This window comes from Lepidochelys olivacea (assembly GCF_965140295.1).
Source record: "Lepidochelys olivacea isolate rLepOli2 genome assembly, chromosome: 25".
NCBI lineage: Eukaryota > Metazoa > Chordata > Testudines > Cheloniidae > Lepidochelys > Lepidochelys olivacea.
Genome location: NC_140435.1, coordinates 18,947,577 through 18,966,343, shown reverse-complemented (window position 1 = coordinate 18,966,343; position 18,767 = coordinate 18,947,577). Strand labels below are relative to the sequence as shown.

At 53.9% G+C, this 18,767-nt stretch overlaps 1 protein-coding gene across 1 annotated transcript in view; it reads left to right on the top strand.

The window, feature by feature from the left end:
• Positions 1–299: 299 nt before the first annotated feature.
• The window catches only part of LOC311513232 (uncharacterized protein), a gene marked incomplete at its 3' end in the record, with an annotated part of 28,530 nt that continues 10,062 nt past the window's right edge, over positions 300–18,767 (top strand). Inside the window, exons 1-2 of the mRNA XM_084614913.1 lie at positions 300–374; positions 2,072–2,326. Coding sequence (XP_084471039.1) covers positions 2,083–2,326 — 244 coding nt within the window. The 5' untranslated portion in view covers positions 300–374; positions 2,072–2,082. The remainder of the gene's footprint in view (positions 375–2,071; positions 2,327–18,767) is intronic.

Here is an 18,767-nt window from a genome sequence, read left to right as displayed (position 1 = left end):
GGGAAAATTAGTGTTTGGTTTAGTTTGTTTTTTCCCCCACTGTTGCCTTTTAGAGAGAACTTGTCCCACACAGGCAGGTTAAATAAGACTGTTCCAGGCACCTCCTTCACGCCTAACCGCAGAGTTGATCGAACACGCTGATGACCCATCAAGTCTGGTGTCCCATGACAGGCAGCAGGCAGCGCTGGATGCTTTAGAGGCTGATGTAAAACCATTTTATTTATTCATTTATTTATTTTTCCCACTTGCACCTTGTTTTATTTTTTACCAGAGGGAGAAATTTCCGTCCTGACCCCAACTGGAGATCAGCTCCAGCCATGAAGCAGGAGGATTTATAGTTGCTGTTGTAATTGCAGATATTGTTTCCTACTCAGGTAAGTAATGGATCCTGCTTTGCATCTTCCTGAGTAGTAAGCCTCAGTTGTCTCCTGTGCTGGGCAGTTATACACTGTGTAAAAAACATCTGCTTCCATTTGTTAAGAAGTCTTGTCGCTCTGTGTTACGGGATGGAGTGAACGGGAGCCCCCGATTGGCTCCTCGTACTGCTTCATAGACTAGAGCCCTAATGCTGCAATGAGCCCAAACTCTTCGAAGAATCAGGGCCAAAATAGCCCTCATCTTTTTAACCTCTCCCTGTGTGAACATCCGCTGAATCATCGGATTTTCAGCGCCTGTCTCTAGACCTTCCTTATTCCTGCAAGAAGGACCCCAAACCGAATGCAGGATTCTAGGGAATGGGCATGCCACCAATTTATAGAATAGCCTGTTTGTATTTATAGTACAACATAACCCTGTTTTCCTTAACTGCTGCTGAGTGACGAGTGAATGTCAGCCTAATGCCTAGGAGCTTACTTTCCTGGGAGGCCAGCTAATTCAGAACCCATCAGTGCGTGAGAGGAGTTTAAATTGTCCCTTCCCTTGGACATTACCTTACACTTAGAATAGATAAATTTAATCTGCTGTTTTGTTACCCAGTTTCCTAGTGCCTTCTGAATCTCCTTGCAGTTCACCCTGCTCTTCACTAACATAGCCTGGACTGCAACCAGAAAATGCAGCCACCCGTATCCCACCCTTAGGCGAGTAAAGGGGATAGCCTCAACTTTTGAAAACTATGCCCCTTGAAAATGTTTTACCTGCTGTTATTACAAGTAACCCCTGAAATGGCTAGAACCAGAAACTGGAGGGAAACTCTTTCCAGTTAGTTTGCTGTGTAGATTCGCCGGCCTTTTGTATAGTCTTTCCCCTCTACGATCAGCTTTCTCAGCTGTTCATCTGGGCCTATCACAAAGCAGCAAGAGTGAGAAGAATGTTTTTAAAAGAAACTATGTTTGTAAAACCCATAAAAATTGGTTTGGAATAAGTCTAGGACCTGAACTGCTTTTCACTCAGTTTCCCCCTCCCAAAAGGACTAGATTTCAAGCACTGATGGCATCTCTTTTAACTGTGTTGTCCCACCCACTTGGTGCTAGTAGTGATCCACACATTTGAATATCTTCAACCTCATTTATAGCCTGGCTTATACTGGCCTCGGTCTGCAGGTTCATACAGTGGACTGTCATGTGGTATGCTAGCATGTAATGTGTTTTATGTGCCATAAGATGAGGATGGTACAACTTGTGGCGTAGACAGTGACCTGTGATATCACAGAATTGTTCGGGCTGGGAAAGCAGATGTCCGACTAGGCCCTTGGGTGGAGGTGCAGAGCTTTTCTTCTGACTCACCCTTGAACCCAAACCAAGCAAGTCTCATGAGCCCCACGAAGGAGCTCACCAGGCTGAATGTGTGTCTGACACAAGTGGGGGCAGAGGCAGAGAAATCCTGCTCAGGAGGAAGCTTGTGGGCTAAGGATTATGGGCTTGAGTCCCAGAGGTGCTGAGCACCTGCGGTGCCCATTGACTCCAGCTGGAGCTGTAAATGCTCTGCTCTGTACATACTGCCTTGTGGTAGGGCTTTCCTGGGGCAAGCCGCAGGGAGTGGGGCAGGGTCTGGGTGACATCCGTGGTGTGCGTACTGTCAGATGCCACCAGTTAATGCAGACCATTGAAAAGGTAAATCCCTTCTTCTGGCGCAGGAACCATCCATATGCTCTCTCCAGGCAATTCAGCATGGTGGTTCTGCTCCTTGTCCAGCCACTTGGCTACGGCTATGGCTAAGCCTCCACAAGAATTCACTCTGCCCAGGCGGATGTATCGGACTTCTAGACAATGGGCTTTTCCTGGAGATCAGAGCTGTTTACACCACTGCATAACAGCAAAAGGAAAACGTGCTTCGTACCAGCAGCACGACTCCAAGACGAATGGAGTGGGGAAGAGGAGCTGCCGCTCTGGTAAGGGTTCATCCCGCACTGTCTGATCTCCGTGGAAGCCTCGCTCGTGGCTGGGGCTGGGGGGCTTCTTCTATAGATCGTAGCAAACGGTTGGGGAAGAATCTTCCCATGGCAGCAGTAGTCCTGGTGCAGGCGCCCGGTGCGACCCAGGGAGTCTGGCCTTCAGACAGAGGCAGGGGAGACCGGCTTGTGCGCTGCCTGGCCTGTAGCTTTAATAGCAGCAGCAGCAGCCAAGAGTTTGGCCTGGAAAGACACAAACTGGCCCAAAGTCTTTGGCTTGGGAATAACAAAGAGAAGCTGCTTGTGCAGCTGCTGGTGACGGGGCAGCTGAGCATCGGCACAAACCAGGTTTGCACAGTTCAGTCGGGCCAAAGAGGCACCTCCACTCCCACCAGCCCACAGGACCTGGCCGGACAGAGCCTTCCTGATTCTTAGCAGTCTGAGGACAAAGCCACCAGGGGTACCTGGCTTCTGAATGCCGGCAATTGCCCCCGGGGTCTGGAGAGAAGAGCCAGCTGGAGTGGGACAAACTGCTCTCATCCCTCCAGGCAGTGGGTATGTGGCAGCTCATGTGGCCATGCTGTCTGGGTGTCCTGCCGCGCGGCTCAGCGGCTCTGCAGGGCCGTCTGCATGATCCCTCCCGCATGCTCTGTACAATGCTATAATGTACTGGGGGGCGCCTCCATCTCTGCATCTCCCCACCCCATAGCCAGTCACGCACATGCCACAGGAAACCAGGAGTTGGGCAACCCCTCATGGCGGCTGCTCTTCAGGGGCTGGAGGTCTCACTCTGCTGTTCTGTGAGAGCCCAGCGGCCTGTCCCAGCCCAGGAGATGGCTATTCACCTTCCGACCTGACGCCACCTCTGTCTCCCCTTGTGAAAGCAGAGTCTTGGGGCCAGGATCCTGCCTTTGAGGGGAGGCAGGGAAGAAAGAGGGCTGGTCCAGGTCACTGTTTCCTTGACACTGTTTCCTTGGCAGATTCTCTTTCCATCTCCCTAGTCAGGGGTTTCTTGTTCCTTCCCCTCCGAGGCTGGGGGACAAGTCAAACCCCCGCCCATACACACCTTTCGGCTGAGAAGCTTCTAGTGCATTGAGCATCCCAGGCTCATTCCCCTAATTCTGGGAGCACTGGGGATGAGAAGAGGCCGGACTGGGTCAGACCCAAACTCCATCTGATCAGTTTCTTGTCTCCCACAGTGGCTGGCACCAGTTGCTTCTGAGGAAGATGCAGAAACTCCATAGTGGGCACTCCCGGAAGGGCTTGTCCTAACCCCTAACATGCATTGGCTTGAGGCCTGATGCTTGTGGCTTTAGCTGTAAAAGGCTTTGGGTACCTGTGGCACTGAGCCTCAAAGCCTGGGTCAATTGACTCTGACTGCGAGGGCTAAAAATTGCAGTGTAGATGTTTGGGCTTGGCCTGGACTCTGATACTGTCCAGGCTCCAGCCTGAGCCCAAATGTCTACACTGCAATTTTAGCCGCACAGCCAGAGTCCCACAAGCCCTACTCAGCTGACCTGAGTCAGAAGTGGCCCTGCCATGAGTCTTTTATTGCAGTGTTGATGTAATCTTTGTTAACACTGTGTGCAATCATGCTTGCAATCTTGCTCAATTCTTGGCCATAATGACATCTTGTGACAGTGAGTTCCACAGATTAACTTCAGAGTGTGTGGAAACGTATTTTCTTTTGTCAATTTTTAATTTGCCACCTTGCCTCTGGTACTTTGCATCCCTCCTGCCTGTCACCCTGAGCATTGTTGGCTGTGGGAAATGGTTATTTATAGGTTAAGCAAGTAAACAAAAAATCTGAGGAAATTCCAATCCTGGAAAATGAAGGAATCCAGTGACTGTGGGGAGCAAAGGGAACAAGGCAGAACACCAAACCGAGGTCACAGGAATGGCCAGGGGCTGGGTCAGACTAAGGGCCCATTCTGCCCTGTGCCAGACTTTTCTGAAGAAGGTATCAGAATTCAGCAATGAAAAATTATAGAGCAGCCTGCTGTGGAAAGGGTCTCCTGAAATCCTGTTAGAAGCTTGCTTATGCTCCAAGGCCAGGACTGTTTGTCCTTACAAGATTCTGTCCAGTTATGTATCTGTGGATAGTCTCATTATCCCCAAAAGAAGGCTCATTTTCTTCTGAATCCTGCTAAGCTCTTGAACTCAGCAAGATCCCGTGGCAATGAGTTCCAGGGCTAATTGTGCATGATGTAAAGAAACAAAGTGAGACCTTTTATGAGTTATTTACACTTAATTGACTGTCCTCTTGCCCTTGTACCATGAGCCAAAGTAGCAACTGAAGAGCAGACAGGACCCACCCTGCCTTGTCTGAGACGGGACCTTACCATGCAGGCAGGAAGCCTGGCTAACTGTGAACTCCTTTCAGAACCGGTGTGAGTGTCAGGCAGCAGTTGACCTGCCCCTTCCCCTGCTGCTCTAGTTCCGTCCCCAGCTCATGCTTGTACAATGAACTGCAAGGTCCAGTCTGGCACATGATCAGCTCCCAGCTAAAACTGCTGGCTCGCCCAGAGGGACCTCACTCCTGACATGCCGCAGATGTTGGCTGGCCCTGGGAACTGGGAATCTCTTCAAATGATCAGCCCATGACTGAGGGGTAGCTGTCCCCATGGCAGGGTGCAGCGCTGTTCATTTGGAGGCTGCTTTTCTTGCTCTCCTCTTCTGGAGTGAGTTCTAATCCTTGGGGGTGGCGCAGGGCGCTTCTGCCGGCAGCTGTTTGTTTCTAGGGGCTGTTCCCAGACGGATGGGAAAATGTGCCGGTGTCCCACAGAGTGACACGCGTCAGCCCAGATCAGCAGTTCCTAGGGCCATCTGTATTCTGGCTTCAGGTCCAGTCAGCTGGTCTGATCAATGCTAGGAACTGCAGTACCTGGTAGCTGCAACATCAGCCACCTACAGGAAGTACCTTTGGACCCCGTCTCCTGGCCACATGCTCAGATTTGTGGTTGGCCCTTCCTGCTCTGCCCAGGCCTGGTCCATGCTGCACAAACACCATGTCGGTGGGCTTGCTGATGGCGGGCTGAGGTTCTGTGGGATCACAGTGCTAAATGCTTCAAGCATAATGCTCTCCGTCTTCCTAGTCCCACGGTCTGGCTGCTGAGCACCACAAATCCGTCATGCTGTCAGAGCCAGGCCCACTCATCCCTGCAGGGGGCCCAATGGCAGACCTGGCTTTCAGGCCCCACCATGGCCGGTGCTCCCCAGTCCTTCCTGCCCAGGGCAGAGCCTCTCTGTGTGCTCCTTACTGCCCAAGCCCCTCACTGCACTCTCCTGCCTTGCCCATCGCTGGCCGTGCCAGGTTCCTTTGTTAGTACTGAGAGCCTGTGTCACGTTGTGTCATTGCATGGCCTGTTTTGGAGCTTCGCTCTCCAGAACGCCATTCCGCTTCAGCGGTTAGTGTTACGTAATCGGTGCTGCTGCTCTGAATGTCCCCAGTCCCAGATCACAATCTCTGCACTTGCAGTTGTGACAGTCTTGGCTGTGTCTTGGCTTACACTGCCCTGGCCCACAGAGCACTTGGCTCCTATCCCCAAAGGCTGCTGTTCACTTTGTACTGTTACGAAACATGGGGCAGCTTGTTGCATTTTATCAGTGTTTCCCTCATCCGCCCGTGCTGGAATCTGCCAGGGATGCACGTGGAGAGAGAGTAAAGGGCTGAATGATCTCCGTGCTGTAGTGATGCCATCTAGTGCCTCTAACAATACAGGGAGAAGCCTCTTGGAGTACTGGCAGCTGGCTGCAAGTCTGGGCTACGGGCACCAGGAAATGGTCTCTGATACAGAACTCACATTAAAGTGCTTGAAATAGCGCAGACACTTTTCAAACTCTTCCATATATTCCTTAAAATACGACAGCAGCGTGATCTGACTGACTGCTAAAGTCAGTCAGGACCCCGGCGTCTGGTGTGCACACGTCTCCCAGGACTGAGAAAGGCAAACCAGCCTTCTGGGCCTCAGCCACAGAGTTCAGATCCAAACTGTCAGGGTCTTCGGTGTCAAACAGGAGCTGGGTTAGAAGTTTGTATCTAGCTGGGGATTTCCTCTTGAGTTTCGGAGTCTTTGGGTCCCAGGTTTCGGTTCAGGCCCGTCTCTCGTTAATGGGAATTCAGGGAGGCACTAGACACAAACACAGATATGTCAGTCCTGGTGAAATCCTCTTTCTTCTTGTTGAGACTCTGCCTGGAATATAACCAGCGTCTGGCTTGGTTCCGGGGCATCATGGATTCAGCGCTACAGAGCCTCTTGCACAAGGTCTTCAAACACATGATTAATGCACGAGGGACTCCGCAGGCGGCCTGCAGATCTGGCTACTGTAGTGCCTACGCTGGCCTTTCCTGAGGAATTCCCCACTGTGACGAGAGGTGCCGGCCTCCTAGCCATTGTCCCTGGAGTTCTGGCTGCTCCCAGCAAGCTGAGATCACACTAGAAACAACTCTGGCATGGGGTGCTGGAACAATTGGTACAGTGGGGGTGCTGGGAGCCATTGAACTAAACAGTAAACCCTGGCTATGATGGAAACCACCTCGAGCCAGGGGGTGCGGCAGCCCCCTGCACCCCTGGTTCCGACACCTGTGCTCTGTCTGCGCTGGTGCTGCCCCCACCAAGCGGCACCAGTGCTGGCCAGTGTTGTAGGTAAGGGGGTTGCATTGTGGGGCGGTGGCATATTATGGAGATGCTACATTCCTGGCTTGGGAGGCAGGGCCCTAGTGAAAATATTTACCCTTTAGAACAAGATGGGTCCAGATGGGCTGCAGCTCCGCCAGCAGGTTGGTTGCAATGAAAAAACATCCATTAATCTCCTGAACGTGCCCATAGTGAGCAGATCTTGTCCAGGGCATGCAACCCTCAGCCTCCTGCTGCTCTCTGTGCTCAGGATTCCCTGCTTTGTCTTTGTGGGGGCTCGTTGTAGCAGAAGAATCATATGCACTGCTACAGGCTGGGGACTGACTGGCTCAGCAGCAGTTTGGCAGATTACAGTGGATTACAGTGGACGAGAAGCTGGATATGAGTCAGCAGCGTGCCCTTGTTGCCAAGAAGGCTAACGGTATACTGGGCTGCATTAGTAGGAGCATTGCCAGCAGACCGAGGGAAGTGATTATTCCCCTCTATTCAGCACTGGTGAGGCCACACCTGGAGCATTGCATCCAGTTTTGGAGCCCACACCACAAGAAGGATGTGGACAAATTGGAAAGAGTCCAGCGGAGGGCAGTGACAATGATTAGGGGGCTGGGGCACATGATTTATGAGAAGAGGCTGAGGGAACTGGATTATTTAGTCTGCAGAAGAGAAGAGTGAGGGGGGATTTGCTAGCCGCCTTCAACTACCTGAAGGGGGGTTCCAAAGAGGATGGAGCTTGGCTGTTCTCAGTGGTGCCAGATGACAGAACAAGGAGCCATAGTCTCAAGTTGCAGTGAGGGAGGTTTAGGTTGGATATTAGGAAAAACTATTTCACTAGGAGGGTGATGAAGCACTGGAATGGCTTACCTAGGGAGGTGGTGGAATCTCCATCCTTAGAGGTTTTTAAGGCCCGGCATGACAAAGCCCTGGCTGGGATGATTTAGTTGGGGTTGGTCCTGCTTTGAGCAGGGGGTTGCACTAGATGACCTCCTGAGGTCTCTTCCAACCCTAATCTTCTATGATCCTATGAAAAGGACAGTGCTTGTCAAGGCTTCCTGTTTCAATGTGTTACAAGGAACTGCATTCTGCTAAGAGGCTTCTATAGAGCTCGCAGGGGCCCTGGGCACCATGCTCAGCCTGTGGCGTTAATCCTGTAAACATCTGCAGCTGATGGCTCCACAAACACATTCCTGCCCCTCACTTTTAAAACACACATGCTTAACTAGCTGTCTGCAAGGAATGAGAAGGGCTTTTCCAAATGTATTTAGGTGGGGCCAGCAGAGGTACACGCTGGTAGCACATGGTGAGTGCCCACAGAATCCGGATGTCTTCTTCTGAAATCCGACGAAATGGGTCTTCACCCACAAAAGCTTGTGCTCCAATACGTCTGTTAATTTGTAAGGTGCCACAGGACTCTTTGCCACTTCTTCTGAAATGACTATCTGTGCATTAATTAATGATGCAGAGGTTTTAAATTGTCATTGTTAGCTCTCAGGGTCAACGTGGTCCTAAGCTGAATATGTGGAACTGCTTGACTGTCTAGCTGCAGGCTGGAGAGGATGGGGCAAGGTATTTTCACTCAGCCCTATCTGCAAAGGGTTAACGGATGGCAAGCTGTCCTTTTCTAAACACAGACCTGCAGTACCCACTGACGGCTGAGGCTGCACATGGGGCTCTGAGGGAAAGGGAGAGCTTTGTGGCCATGTGAGGATCCCAGAGCCTGGAGGGACAAATCTTTTTTGTTCCCCAAGGGCAGAGCATAAAGCACTAGCCACCATTAGACTTCCTTGGGTATCATTCCAGCCAGTGTCCCCTCAGAGTAGCTGCTCAGCTCCCTCGAGGTTTGGGTCAGATGCCTCTGAACTGTGAAAGCGGCTGTGGCTGAGCTTGCCTAGGTTGGGCAGGAGTGGGAGGTGGGTGCTGGAAGGGGGCAGTAAATGCACAGCAGGGAGCAGGAGGCTAATGGCACCTGGCTTGTAGAGCCGATGCACCCTCTCCCTGCTTCTAATACAGCAAAGTAGCGTGTAACACCCCCAGTTCTGGACCAGGACCCTGTGGTGCGAGGTGTGCACGCTGGAGTCGTGAGGTCTGGAGGACCACTCTCCCCAGTGGCCTGGGCCTGGAGCAGGTGCATGGCAGGCGGCTGATGCTAGGCAGGTGGGGATGGGAAAGAGGGAAGGTGACTGTGTTTGGCCTAAGAAAATCCAACAAACTGTATTTGGAAAACACTGTCCCAGCAAAAGGCCAGGGCATGGTAGGGCTCTCCATTCCCTGCCTCTCTCACTGCAGGGTGGTTGTTTATATATAGTAGTGCCAGCAGCTTGCCAGGTGCTATGCAGCCAGAAGGCAATGTCCCTTCCTCACTTGATCTGAGGGTGAGTCGCCTCCCGCGAGGCTGGGGCACCCTGCCCAGTGTGGGACCGTCTGATCTCAAATGCTTATCAGGGTCTTGCAGCAGAGGAATTAAACCTTGATTCCTATTCACTCTTGTGGTTTCCTGGAGCCCAGGGTAATAGCTGTTCCAAGCACTGCCGAAGCCACGGTCTCAGTAACTGGCGGATGAGCAACTCTTGCTCTGGTTAGGGCTGGGCTGGATTGTGCTTGCCACAGCATGAAACAATGCTCACGCCAGTTAGGCTGCAAGGATATGTCAGGAAGCATCCTGACATCCTGCCCTTTGGTGACTCTGATCCAGAAACCTGCGTGTGGCAGCATGTCCCAGGACTTGCAGGGCCCAGAGCTAAGCCAGCTGGACAGGGGTGCCGGTAGCGAGGAGACACCCCTACTTTCTCTCCTGGGACCCACTGCCAGAGGGAGGGAGCAGGTCAGCCCTTCAGCTAGAGCTCTCACAGGAGCGGTGGGTGCGCTCGGGCTTGGCGCCAGCCAGGTGCCCAGACAAGGAAAGAGTCTTTGTAGCGTCCGACTCCCCCTCCTGCCCGGAGAGCAGAGGAGGGTCTGTCCTGCTGGTGTCGGTCTCCATTAGCCAGTGCCAGTTGCTGCACTGCGTGCTGCAGCACGGCTCTATCCCATCGTCCCGCCTCTGCCCCTGTGATGCTGGGACCCGGCTCATCTCCTGTTCGCTTTCATGCATCCCTGTAGTGCTGCGCAGGGCTTCCGGCAGGCCATGCGCAGGGCCTGGCAGCAAACCACAGTGGCAGAGGAGTGCGCCGGTAAAAAGGGCACAAGGCTGGATCCTGGAAAGTATTAGGCAACCTCCCCTAGGAGCCTTGCCACTCCCTAGGTGTGCTGGAGGGAGGTGGGATGCTGAGCACTTGTGCACAGGCAAGTGCAAAGCGGTTTCTCTTTGAGCGGAACAGGAAGCCGTTTGTGGCAGTTGCTGGCTGCACATCCACTGCCGACTCGGGCTGTGCTGTGAGCTGCCAGCCTGGGCGGCCCTGGGTTGCTTCTGGGCCTCTCCTGTCCATGTCACCCAGCAGGGTCACTGCAGGTGTCTGCAAGCAACTAAGCTACCTTGGTCTGGGCAAATCGCAGGCCAGGAGGGGCGGGTTTGTGTGTGACTCAGGAAAGGGGAAGTGGCAAGAGGACTGAGTCAGCGGCTGCTGTCATTTCTGAGATGAGCCTTGATGCTGTGTCTTGTCCCGATACCGGGCGGAGAAGCCCAGGGCATGGGCTGGTGAGAGACCGCCGCCACAGCGTGCTGAGGAGAGGCCTCCCACGTCCTGGGTAAGTCCCGCTGTACAACCTCCACCCCCGGGCCCTGGGTCGTTGTTTGATTGTTGCAATGGCTGGTGGGAGAACCGACTAGCTCCCGGCCAAAAGGGCTGGGTCATGGGCTTTTGTAACTCTCCCTCACCCCCCCGCTGCCCTGCTGCAAGGACTGGCCCAAAGGCCCCTGGGATGCAGGGCTCTGAGCCTAGAGGAGGATGTGTGGGGTAATGGGAGAGGTTGAGGGCAGTGGCTGTAACTTGAGGCCTCCCCTCTGCCCCAGTCTGTGGAGGGAGCTGAGGCATCCGGTAGCACTGGGCCGGGGAAGATGCTCTTGGCCGCAGGTTGAGAAGTTTCTGGTGTTGGTGAGAGGGGTCACAGCACAGCGGGGCGGCAGAGGGAGCTGGGGGTTGGGCACATGCTGCAGCTGCCCCTGGCTCCTGGGAGTGGTGAAACATGCCGGCCATATTCTCCCTCTGTCTCACAGTGACCCGCAAGCCCCGCTCGGTTCGCAGCGTGCAGGCTGGAGCCTGCCCCCGTGCAGGCAGGAGCCTGCCCCAGCTGCCCAGGGCCGCCGGCCTGGGCGTGAGAGGAGGTGATGGCGCCCGTGCCAGCCACCAGGTGGCAGCACTGCCCGTCCAACCGCGCAGAGGCCTGTCGGCCCGCGACACAGCAGGAAACCCTGACGTGGGTGGCCCCGTCATCCCCCCGTTGGGCAACTGGGCATCTTGTGACTCCAGCTTCCTGCTTCCCACGGTAGCCGTCTGGCTGCAGACAGGCCCTGGCCCTGCGCCGCCTCCTCCTCCCACCCCCGTTCTCCCTGGCCAAGGCGCCTGCCCCCAAGCTGAGGCGAGGGGCTTTTGTGCTGCTCCCAGGTGCCCGCAGGTGTAACTTCATCAGGAGTCCCAGGCACCAGCTCTCCTCCCACCCGCTCCAGCGGTGAGGGGCAGGGCTGCCAGGCCCCAGGCACCCAGTGCCTCCGGCATAACCAGAGCCCTTGGGCTCCTCAGCTCGGGGGCAGCACACCCAGGGGAGCTACCGTCAGCTCTTCCCGGCTCTTCCCTGGGGTGATGGCTGGACTGTCAGCATCGGCCTGCGTGCATGGCCCCCCACTCCAGGAGCGGTGGAGGCTGGTGTTGGTCTGACTGTGGCGAAGCAGAGGAGGAGCAAGGGGCCTCTGCGCTCTGCAGGCCACGGGCTGGGACAGGAGAAGGTTGTGGGGCTGCCCCATGGCGCCTGAAGGACTCCACCCACCCGCAGCATTGAGGGAGGACAGGGCCCTGGAGCCATGGCTGGGATTCTGGAGGAGAAGCTGGCCTGGAACCCAGATGACAATCTGGACCCAGCCCTTTGGGCCCTGTGCAGTCCGGCAGCTGGAGCCTCGCGCAGGGACTGACGTCAGGGCATGTTGCTAGCGCAAATGACCTCGTCCCCTATGGGGTGGTGTCACCAGCCCCGTGATCTAGGGAGGGGCAGTGGAGACGGGCCCAGGGAGTGACTGACCCCCAGTCACACAGTGAATTGGGGTCAGAGCCAGGAGCCCCCCGGCTCCTGCTGCAGCCACACCCTGCTAGCTGCCTCGGGGCCTCGCTCGGCAGACTGGCGGGACAAGGCCTGGACTGATGCTGTGGCGGCGGGAGAGAGGTCCCGACTGGAAGCTGCGCCCGGTGGCAGGGTGAGCAAGAGGGCTCATCTAGGCTCCACTGGCGTCTGCCTGGAGCCATGAGAAATGTCTGTGGACTCTGGAGCCTGTTGCCTGGTGTGAGAGAGGACGGGAGCCCTTATGAGTCCCTCTGGTCCCTCACTGGTTCAAGTGATCCTGTCATGGGCCTTGGGCCTGGGTGGGGAGTGCTCTCCGGTCCAGGGGTCAAAACAGCCCTGAGCGCGGCTCTCTACAGTGCAGGCAATTCTCTCCCAGGCCGTTCCCAGCTGAGGCAATGCTCTCTCTGTTCTGGGCTCTGTCCTGCTCTTCCCGCTCTGCTCTCTCCTCTGGCTGTGGCTGGGGAGGGAAATGCTCAGAGCTGGTGGCTGAGGAGACTCCAGAAGCCAGTGCCTGCTGCTCCACAGGCTTAGGTTAGCAAGGTTTCTGTCAAGGTTCCCTCCCCATTGTGAACTCTGGGGTGCAGATGTGGGGACCCACATGAAAGACTCCCTAAGCTTATTTCTACCAGCTTAGGTTAAAAACTTCCCCAAGGCACAAATTCTTCCTTGTCCTTGGACGGTATCGCTGCCACCACCAAGTGAGTTAGACAAAGATTCAGGAAAAGGACCACTTGGAGTTCCTGTTTCCCCAAAATATCCCCCCAAGCCCCTTCACCCCCTTTCCTGGGGAGGCTTGAGAATAATATACTAACCAAATAGGTAAACAAGGTGAGTGCAGACCAGACCCTTGGGTTTTTAGGATACTAAAAACCAATCAGGTTCTTAAAAGCAGAACTTTATTATAAAGAAAAAAGTAAAAGAAGCACCTCTGTAAAATCAGGATGGAAGGTAATTTTACAAGGTAGTAAGATTTAAAACACAGAGGATTCCCCTCTAGGCAAAACCTTAAGGGTACAAAAAACAGGAATAAACCTCCCTCTTAGCACAGGGAAAATTCACAAGCTAAAACAAAAGATTATCTAATGCATTTCCTTGCTTTACTTACAGTTTTTGTAAACTTAGATGCTTATTTCAGGTAGGGTTTTAGGAGAGGGTTTTTTCCTGCCTGGTCCCTCTCTCTGTCCCAAGAGAGCACAACCAAAAAGAGCACAAACAAAACCTCCCCCCATAGATTTGAAAGCATCTTCTTCCCTTATTGGTCCTTTTGGTCAGGTGCCAACGAGGTTATTTGAGCTTCTTAACCCCTTACAGGTAAAGGAGGGATTTTATGCTCCTTTAGCTGTATGTTTATGACAGCCTCCCACAAGGCATCTTCTGGGGAAGTGGGCTTTGGGAGAGACTAGCCTGAGAGCAGGGCCTGGCCAGGGACAGGGTCTTTTCACCCCAGGCAGCCTGTCCTCTACTTTGTAAAGAGTCGGCCACATAAGCGAGACCTGAGAAGTAGTGAGCCTAGCTGTAGGGAGCAGACTCGGCCTAGATGAGTGGTACTCAACCAGGGTTAGGGGTACCCTGGGAGGTATGCCCTGGAGGTCTTCCAGGGGAGACATCAACTTATCTAGATATTTGCCGTATCTTACAACAGGCTACATAAAAAGCACTGGCAAAGTCAGTACAAACTAAAATTTCATACAGACAATGACTAGTTTATACTGCTCTATATACTATGCACTGAAACGTAAGTACAATATTTATATTGCGTTTGATTTATTTTATAATTACATGGTAAAAATGAGAGAGCCAACCACTGTTCAGTAGTAGTGTGGCTGTGACACTTTTGTATGTCTGATTTTGTAAACAAGTAGTTTTTAAGTGGGGTACGCAAGACAAATCAGACTCCTGAAGGGGGTACAGTAGTCTGGAAAGGTTGAGACCCACTGGCCTAGAGCTCAGGCAGGCTTCCTATGGCTAGAGCTCTGCTTTTCCAGCCTTGCGACAGGGCCAAGGGGTTGGGCTAAAATTTTGGGGCATCAGCTAGGATGGAGAGGTGGGGGGAAGCAGGCTGAGTTACAGGCACAGAGTCAAGGGGTCCACTCAAATTTTGGGTGATGGGTCAGGTCTCTTATTCCATCTGAAGCAGCTTGACGATGGGGGCCCTCCTTAGCCTGATCAGATGCTGTGGGGAAAATGAGCTGGAGACAAGTCTGTTCCAGGGGCAGTTTCTCCCTGCTGATGGTGGGTTTGCTGCAGAGCTTCCCAGAGCTGCTGGCTTATCAGAGGGACGGCTTCCCAGGCCTGCCCCGTGGAACTCACTCAGGCTCTGCCTTTGCACTTGGATACGCTGCCAGCCAAAGCCGTAAATGCCAGGCCCGTGTGCACGTGGTGTTCATCCGGTGTTTCCATGGCATGAGTACTCGGGACCCTGCAGCGCTGATTGAGTGGCTGATGGATTTGGCAGGCTATCATCATCGTGACCAGGAGTGGAATGGGGAGCTATTTGCCAGCCAGGGGAAAGTTACCAATGTGCTAATAGCTTGTTTTTGTATTTAGTTTCAATCCAGTGAGTAGTGCTTGGTGCTTAGGGAGCAGAGCTGTCATCCTAGATGTCCCCATCCTGCCTGCACTCACTGCTGCAGGAAGTGTGCACGGCTCCTTTGTGCAGGTGGGAGATATAAAGCTCAAGAATTTCCCTCTGGCTGCCTCTTCTATCAGCTGATACTTTTGACAAAACACTTGGCTTCTCCACTCCCCCCTCTTGGCAGCTCCTGGGCTGGAGTCTGCAGAGCTGCCTCAGACCGTGCTGTGCTCTGACTTCCAGCGACTGCATCGTTGTCTTCCGCTTGGGTTTTATCCCCTAACGGGGCTCAGAAGGCTCCCCGATGGCAGACTCGCTGCTAAACCACTCCTGGCCATCGTTCTCAAAGCGCTGGATGAAGAGATGGTCCTTTAAGCGAGGTAACATCCCACTCGTGGGCCCTGGATGCCTGTTGGAGCCCTGCTCTGTGGTCCTGGGTAACTGCTGCAGAGCAGTGCAGACACCCAGACCCAGAGCAAGCTGGGAGCTAGCGGAGTTTGACTTGCTTTGGCAGAGAGGCTTATGTTTGTTTAGAAACGAGACTTTTCTTGCCGGAGGGGATGCTGCATAAGTATTTGTTCATGCTTTTCCTTCCCTTTAATCTTCTCTTCAGGGCACCTTAAGTGCTTTTAGCAGCTGGGTAATTGGTTAAATATCAGTCTTCTGGTTTGATAATGAACTTGATTCATTGCTCCCAGAGGACTGGAGAACCTAAAGTTTATAGAGGCAGCTGTCTCCAGGTGAACTTCTGGCAGCGCTGCAGGTTATGTCCTGCTGAGAGCTCAGCTCCCAGAGCCATGTGTGCAAAGGGGCTGAATCTTGTGCTTTCAAGGAGACCCCCTGGAACTTGTGGGCTAACAAAGCCTCAACACTTGACAGGAGCAGCCTGTGATTTGGGGAACATGGCGCGCCACACAGAACCGAGTAAGGCCCTTTGTAAATCAAAGACCAGCAGTGTTAGTGAGTGGTGACGGAGGAGACCGATTCTGGTATTGTGGTCCTCAGCCCCCAAACACTGCATAACTTTCTCTGAAAACGTTGTGTTGCTATTGGCTGAGCTAGAGCCAGAGGCCTGAGGAGCATGAATTTCGCAGTCACTTGGGGCTTGACTTGTCGCATGCAGACATCATTTCCCCAGTGAATATTTACAGTGTGCAACTGCCATGCTGCTCTGATGCTTCCAGGTATTTTTACCTGCGATGTCAGAGCTCTCAGCCTGCTCCTCCCCCTCCTTTTCACCTGGCTCCATTCTCCCCACATACCTGCCTGCCTTTTCCCCCAGCACTCCCCTCTCCTGAGTGGATGAGCCTTGGATACAGGGTGGATCTGAGACTCAAACTGAGGGACACATGGAAATTCATTCTGGGCAGGAAGCAGAAATTGACACGGGACTAGGCTCGCAAAAGGCTGATTCAGGCTAACCCTTTCCAAACCTGGATGTGCTCTGGCAGCTGGCTGGGGCGCAGGGAGATTTGAGGCAGCTGATGAGAGCTGAATTTTGCTAATTTCCAAATGAAGCAAATCTCCCTTGTAGCAATGTCATGGTACTAAGTGGCCCCTATGCATTGGGTTGGAGAATGTCTGTCTCACACCAGCCTCCCTCCTGCAGCACTGTAGGTTCTGCACACAACACAGCACTGCCTCGAACAGATTGTCCATTTGTGGCATGTGCACAGGATGTTCAGCTGTAGCTCAGCTCTGCCCTGCAGGTCTGTGCTGCGGCTGGAGATGCCCTTTTTCTGGGCCAACAGCAGAGGAACCGGACGCTCAAAATGCATCTGAATCCCCCACTTCCCTCCCCGCAAGTTATCTGGGACCTTTCAAGGTGCTTTATCAGTGTGACAGACACAAACGGTACTGGGCTCACACCATCCACCACCGACGTGCCGCCGTCTCTGGCGTGTCACAAAGGACTCGTGCGCGCGCCAGCTGGTGAATGAGAGAAGTCCCTGCACACAAATCCTTCATGAGCCATGTGGTGTGGGCTCTAAGCGCTCATCTCGTGGGGACCGCCTGTTAACCGCATCGGTGTCAGACCCTAGCTACTGGGGAACTCGGGAGCCAGGGTTACATACACAGCCTCTCCCAAGCACATCTCCTGTGCCCTGGCGCTGAATACCCCCGTGAGATTCTCTGGGAGCCTTTCTCAGCAGGACCCTGGCAAGTTCGTAGTCGAAGTGGAGCTGGTTTAAAGAACAAAGCCAGCACTTTGCTCCTCTCTGCCCCCTGCCCAGCGGCTGCCCCCACGTGGTTGGCGGCTGGCCTGTGGGGAGGGAGCAGGGGATTTGTGTCAAGGAGTGAGAGGAGGAAAGGGCACTGGGTTGTCTTCTGGGTCTCTCGAGCCTGGAGCAGAGTAGGGTAGGTGAAGCAGCTACCAGCCTCAGAAAATGGACAGCGGGTGTTTGGTTCAGCAGCACGAATGGAGCGAGCACCGTGCCTGGAAAACAAACTGGTTCAACAGTAGCAGTTGCTGACGGAAATCCTGACCCAGCGCGGTCAGAAAGGGTCTGGAACCCATGACGACATGGGGGTGTTTGCTGAAGGAAGCTAGAGTACAGCACCCAGCAGGCTGATTTAGGGGAAAGAGGAAGAAGCTGAGCATATGTCACTTGGCCCTGGGCCCACTGCGTGAAGAGTGATTCCTACGGGGAGGGGGAGGTCCCGAGGGTGCTATGTGGGGCTACACCCCTCCGTGATGGGGAAACGGAGGCTGGAGCTCGCTCAGATGGATCCTGCTGGGTAATCATCTCTGGGGGGAATTCCAATGCTTGGAAGAATTTAAACTAAACTGGACAAAGACCTAGCAAATATACAGCCAGGAACCATGTTGCCCTGGCGCCCAGGAGGGACCAGAGGGAACCCAACCGGGACCTCCTGCTGCCTGTCTCCCTAACGTGTGTGTGCGTTTGTTTCCTTAGCAGTCAGCTGGCCCTGCCTGAGCCCAACAGCGAGGCCTGGGCACAGCTTGGAGGAACGGCTGGAGACTCCCCAGTGTATGGCTGCAAGTTACTGTTAGAGTCAGACAGCTTGTCTCCACTCCCCCGGCCCAGCCCTCATGAGCTGCTCTCTGCCACAGCGAAGGGCTGCTCACGCATGGCATTGGCACACGCACCAAGGGGTCACACTCATTCAGAGCCCCCGGCGCGGCAGGTTTATTGCGCACTCTACAGCTATCTTAGTCTGTAGCGCTAATAATCCGGAGAGCCAGCCTGTAAAGGGTTGGCTTTGGGGCCAGAAGGTGGCTTCTTGATCGTTCTTTTTCTCCCTTAAACTTGCTGCTGTTATAAGTGTTATAAGTGTCCAGGAGTCCAGGGGCCCAGCCATTCCTGCCTCGTGGAAAGATTACATGGTGTGGTAGCTCTGCCTTTCTTCACAGTGTCTGGTGTTGCCTTTTAGAAAAAAGAAAGTGGGGAGAATGCCTGAGATGTGGAGACCCTGAGCTGCGCATATGGAATGTGCGCTCTTGATTTTTCTCCAGCATGTTTCCTCCCCAGACGGTTCCCTCACTCATTCACTGAGCCTCACAAAACCCTGCACGCTGTTGAGTGGGGGGAAACTGAGGCCCAGCTAGGGGGAAATGTCTTGCCCAAGGTCATATAGTGAGTCAGTGGCAGAGCTGGGGATACACCCTGACAGTCTGTCTTGCTCTAACCACTAGGCAAGTGCAGCGTTCACATTGGATTCACCTGGTAGTCCAGGCTGCAAAGAACCAGGGACTGGTTTGTCAGAGGCAGCAGCAAGAGCTGCACTGACTGGGCTTTAATCCTTCGTGGTGGTGGGGATTTAACCCCTTGTGGTGGGGTTTTCCTGGTACTTACACCCAGACTCTGCTTTAATGGCGTGGAACCTGCTCAGCCTGTCTCGATATCATCAGATCCAGAGAGGGGCTACAGGCCTGCATGCCTTTCTGCGTGCCCCCGGAGACGGGACACTCCTGGCCTCGGCCAGCCCTAGGGGCTGAGGGGCGCAGGGAGATAGCCTGAGCCAGTGGTACAGAGTGGAAGAGGCTCCAGTGTTGTCCTGTCCTTTG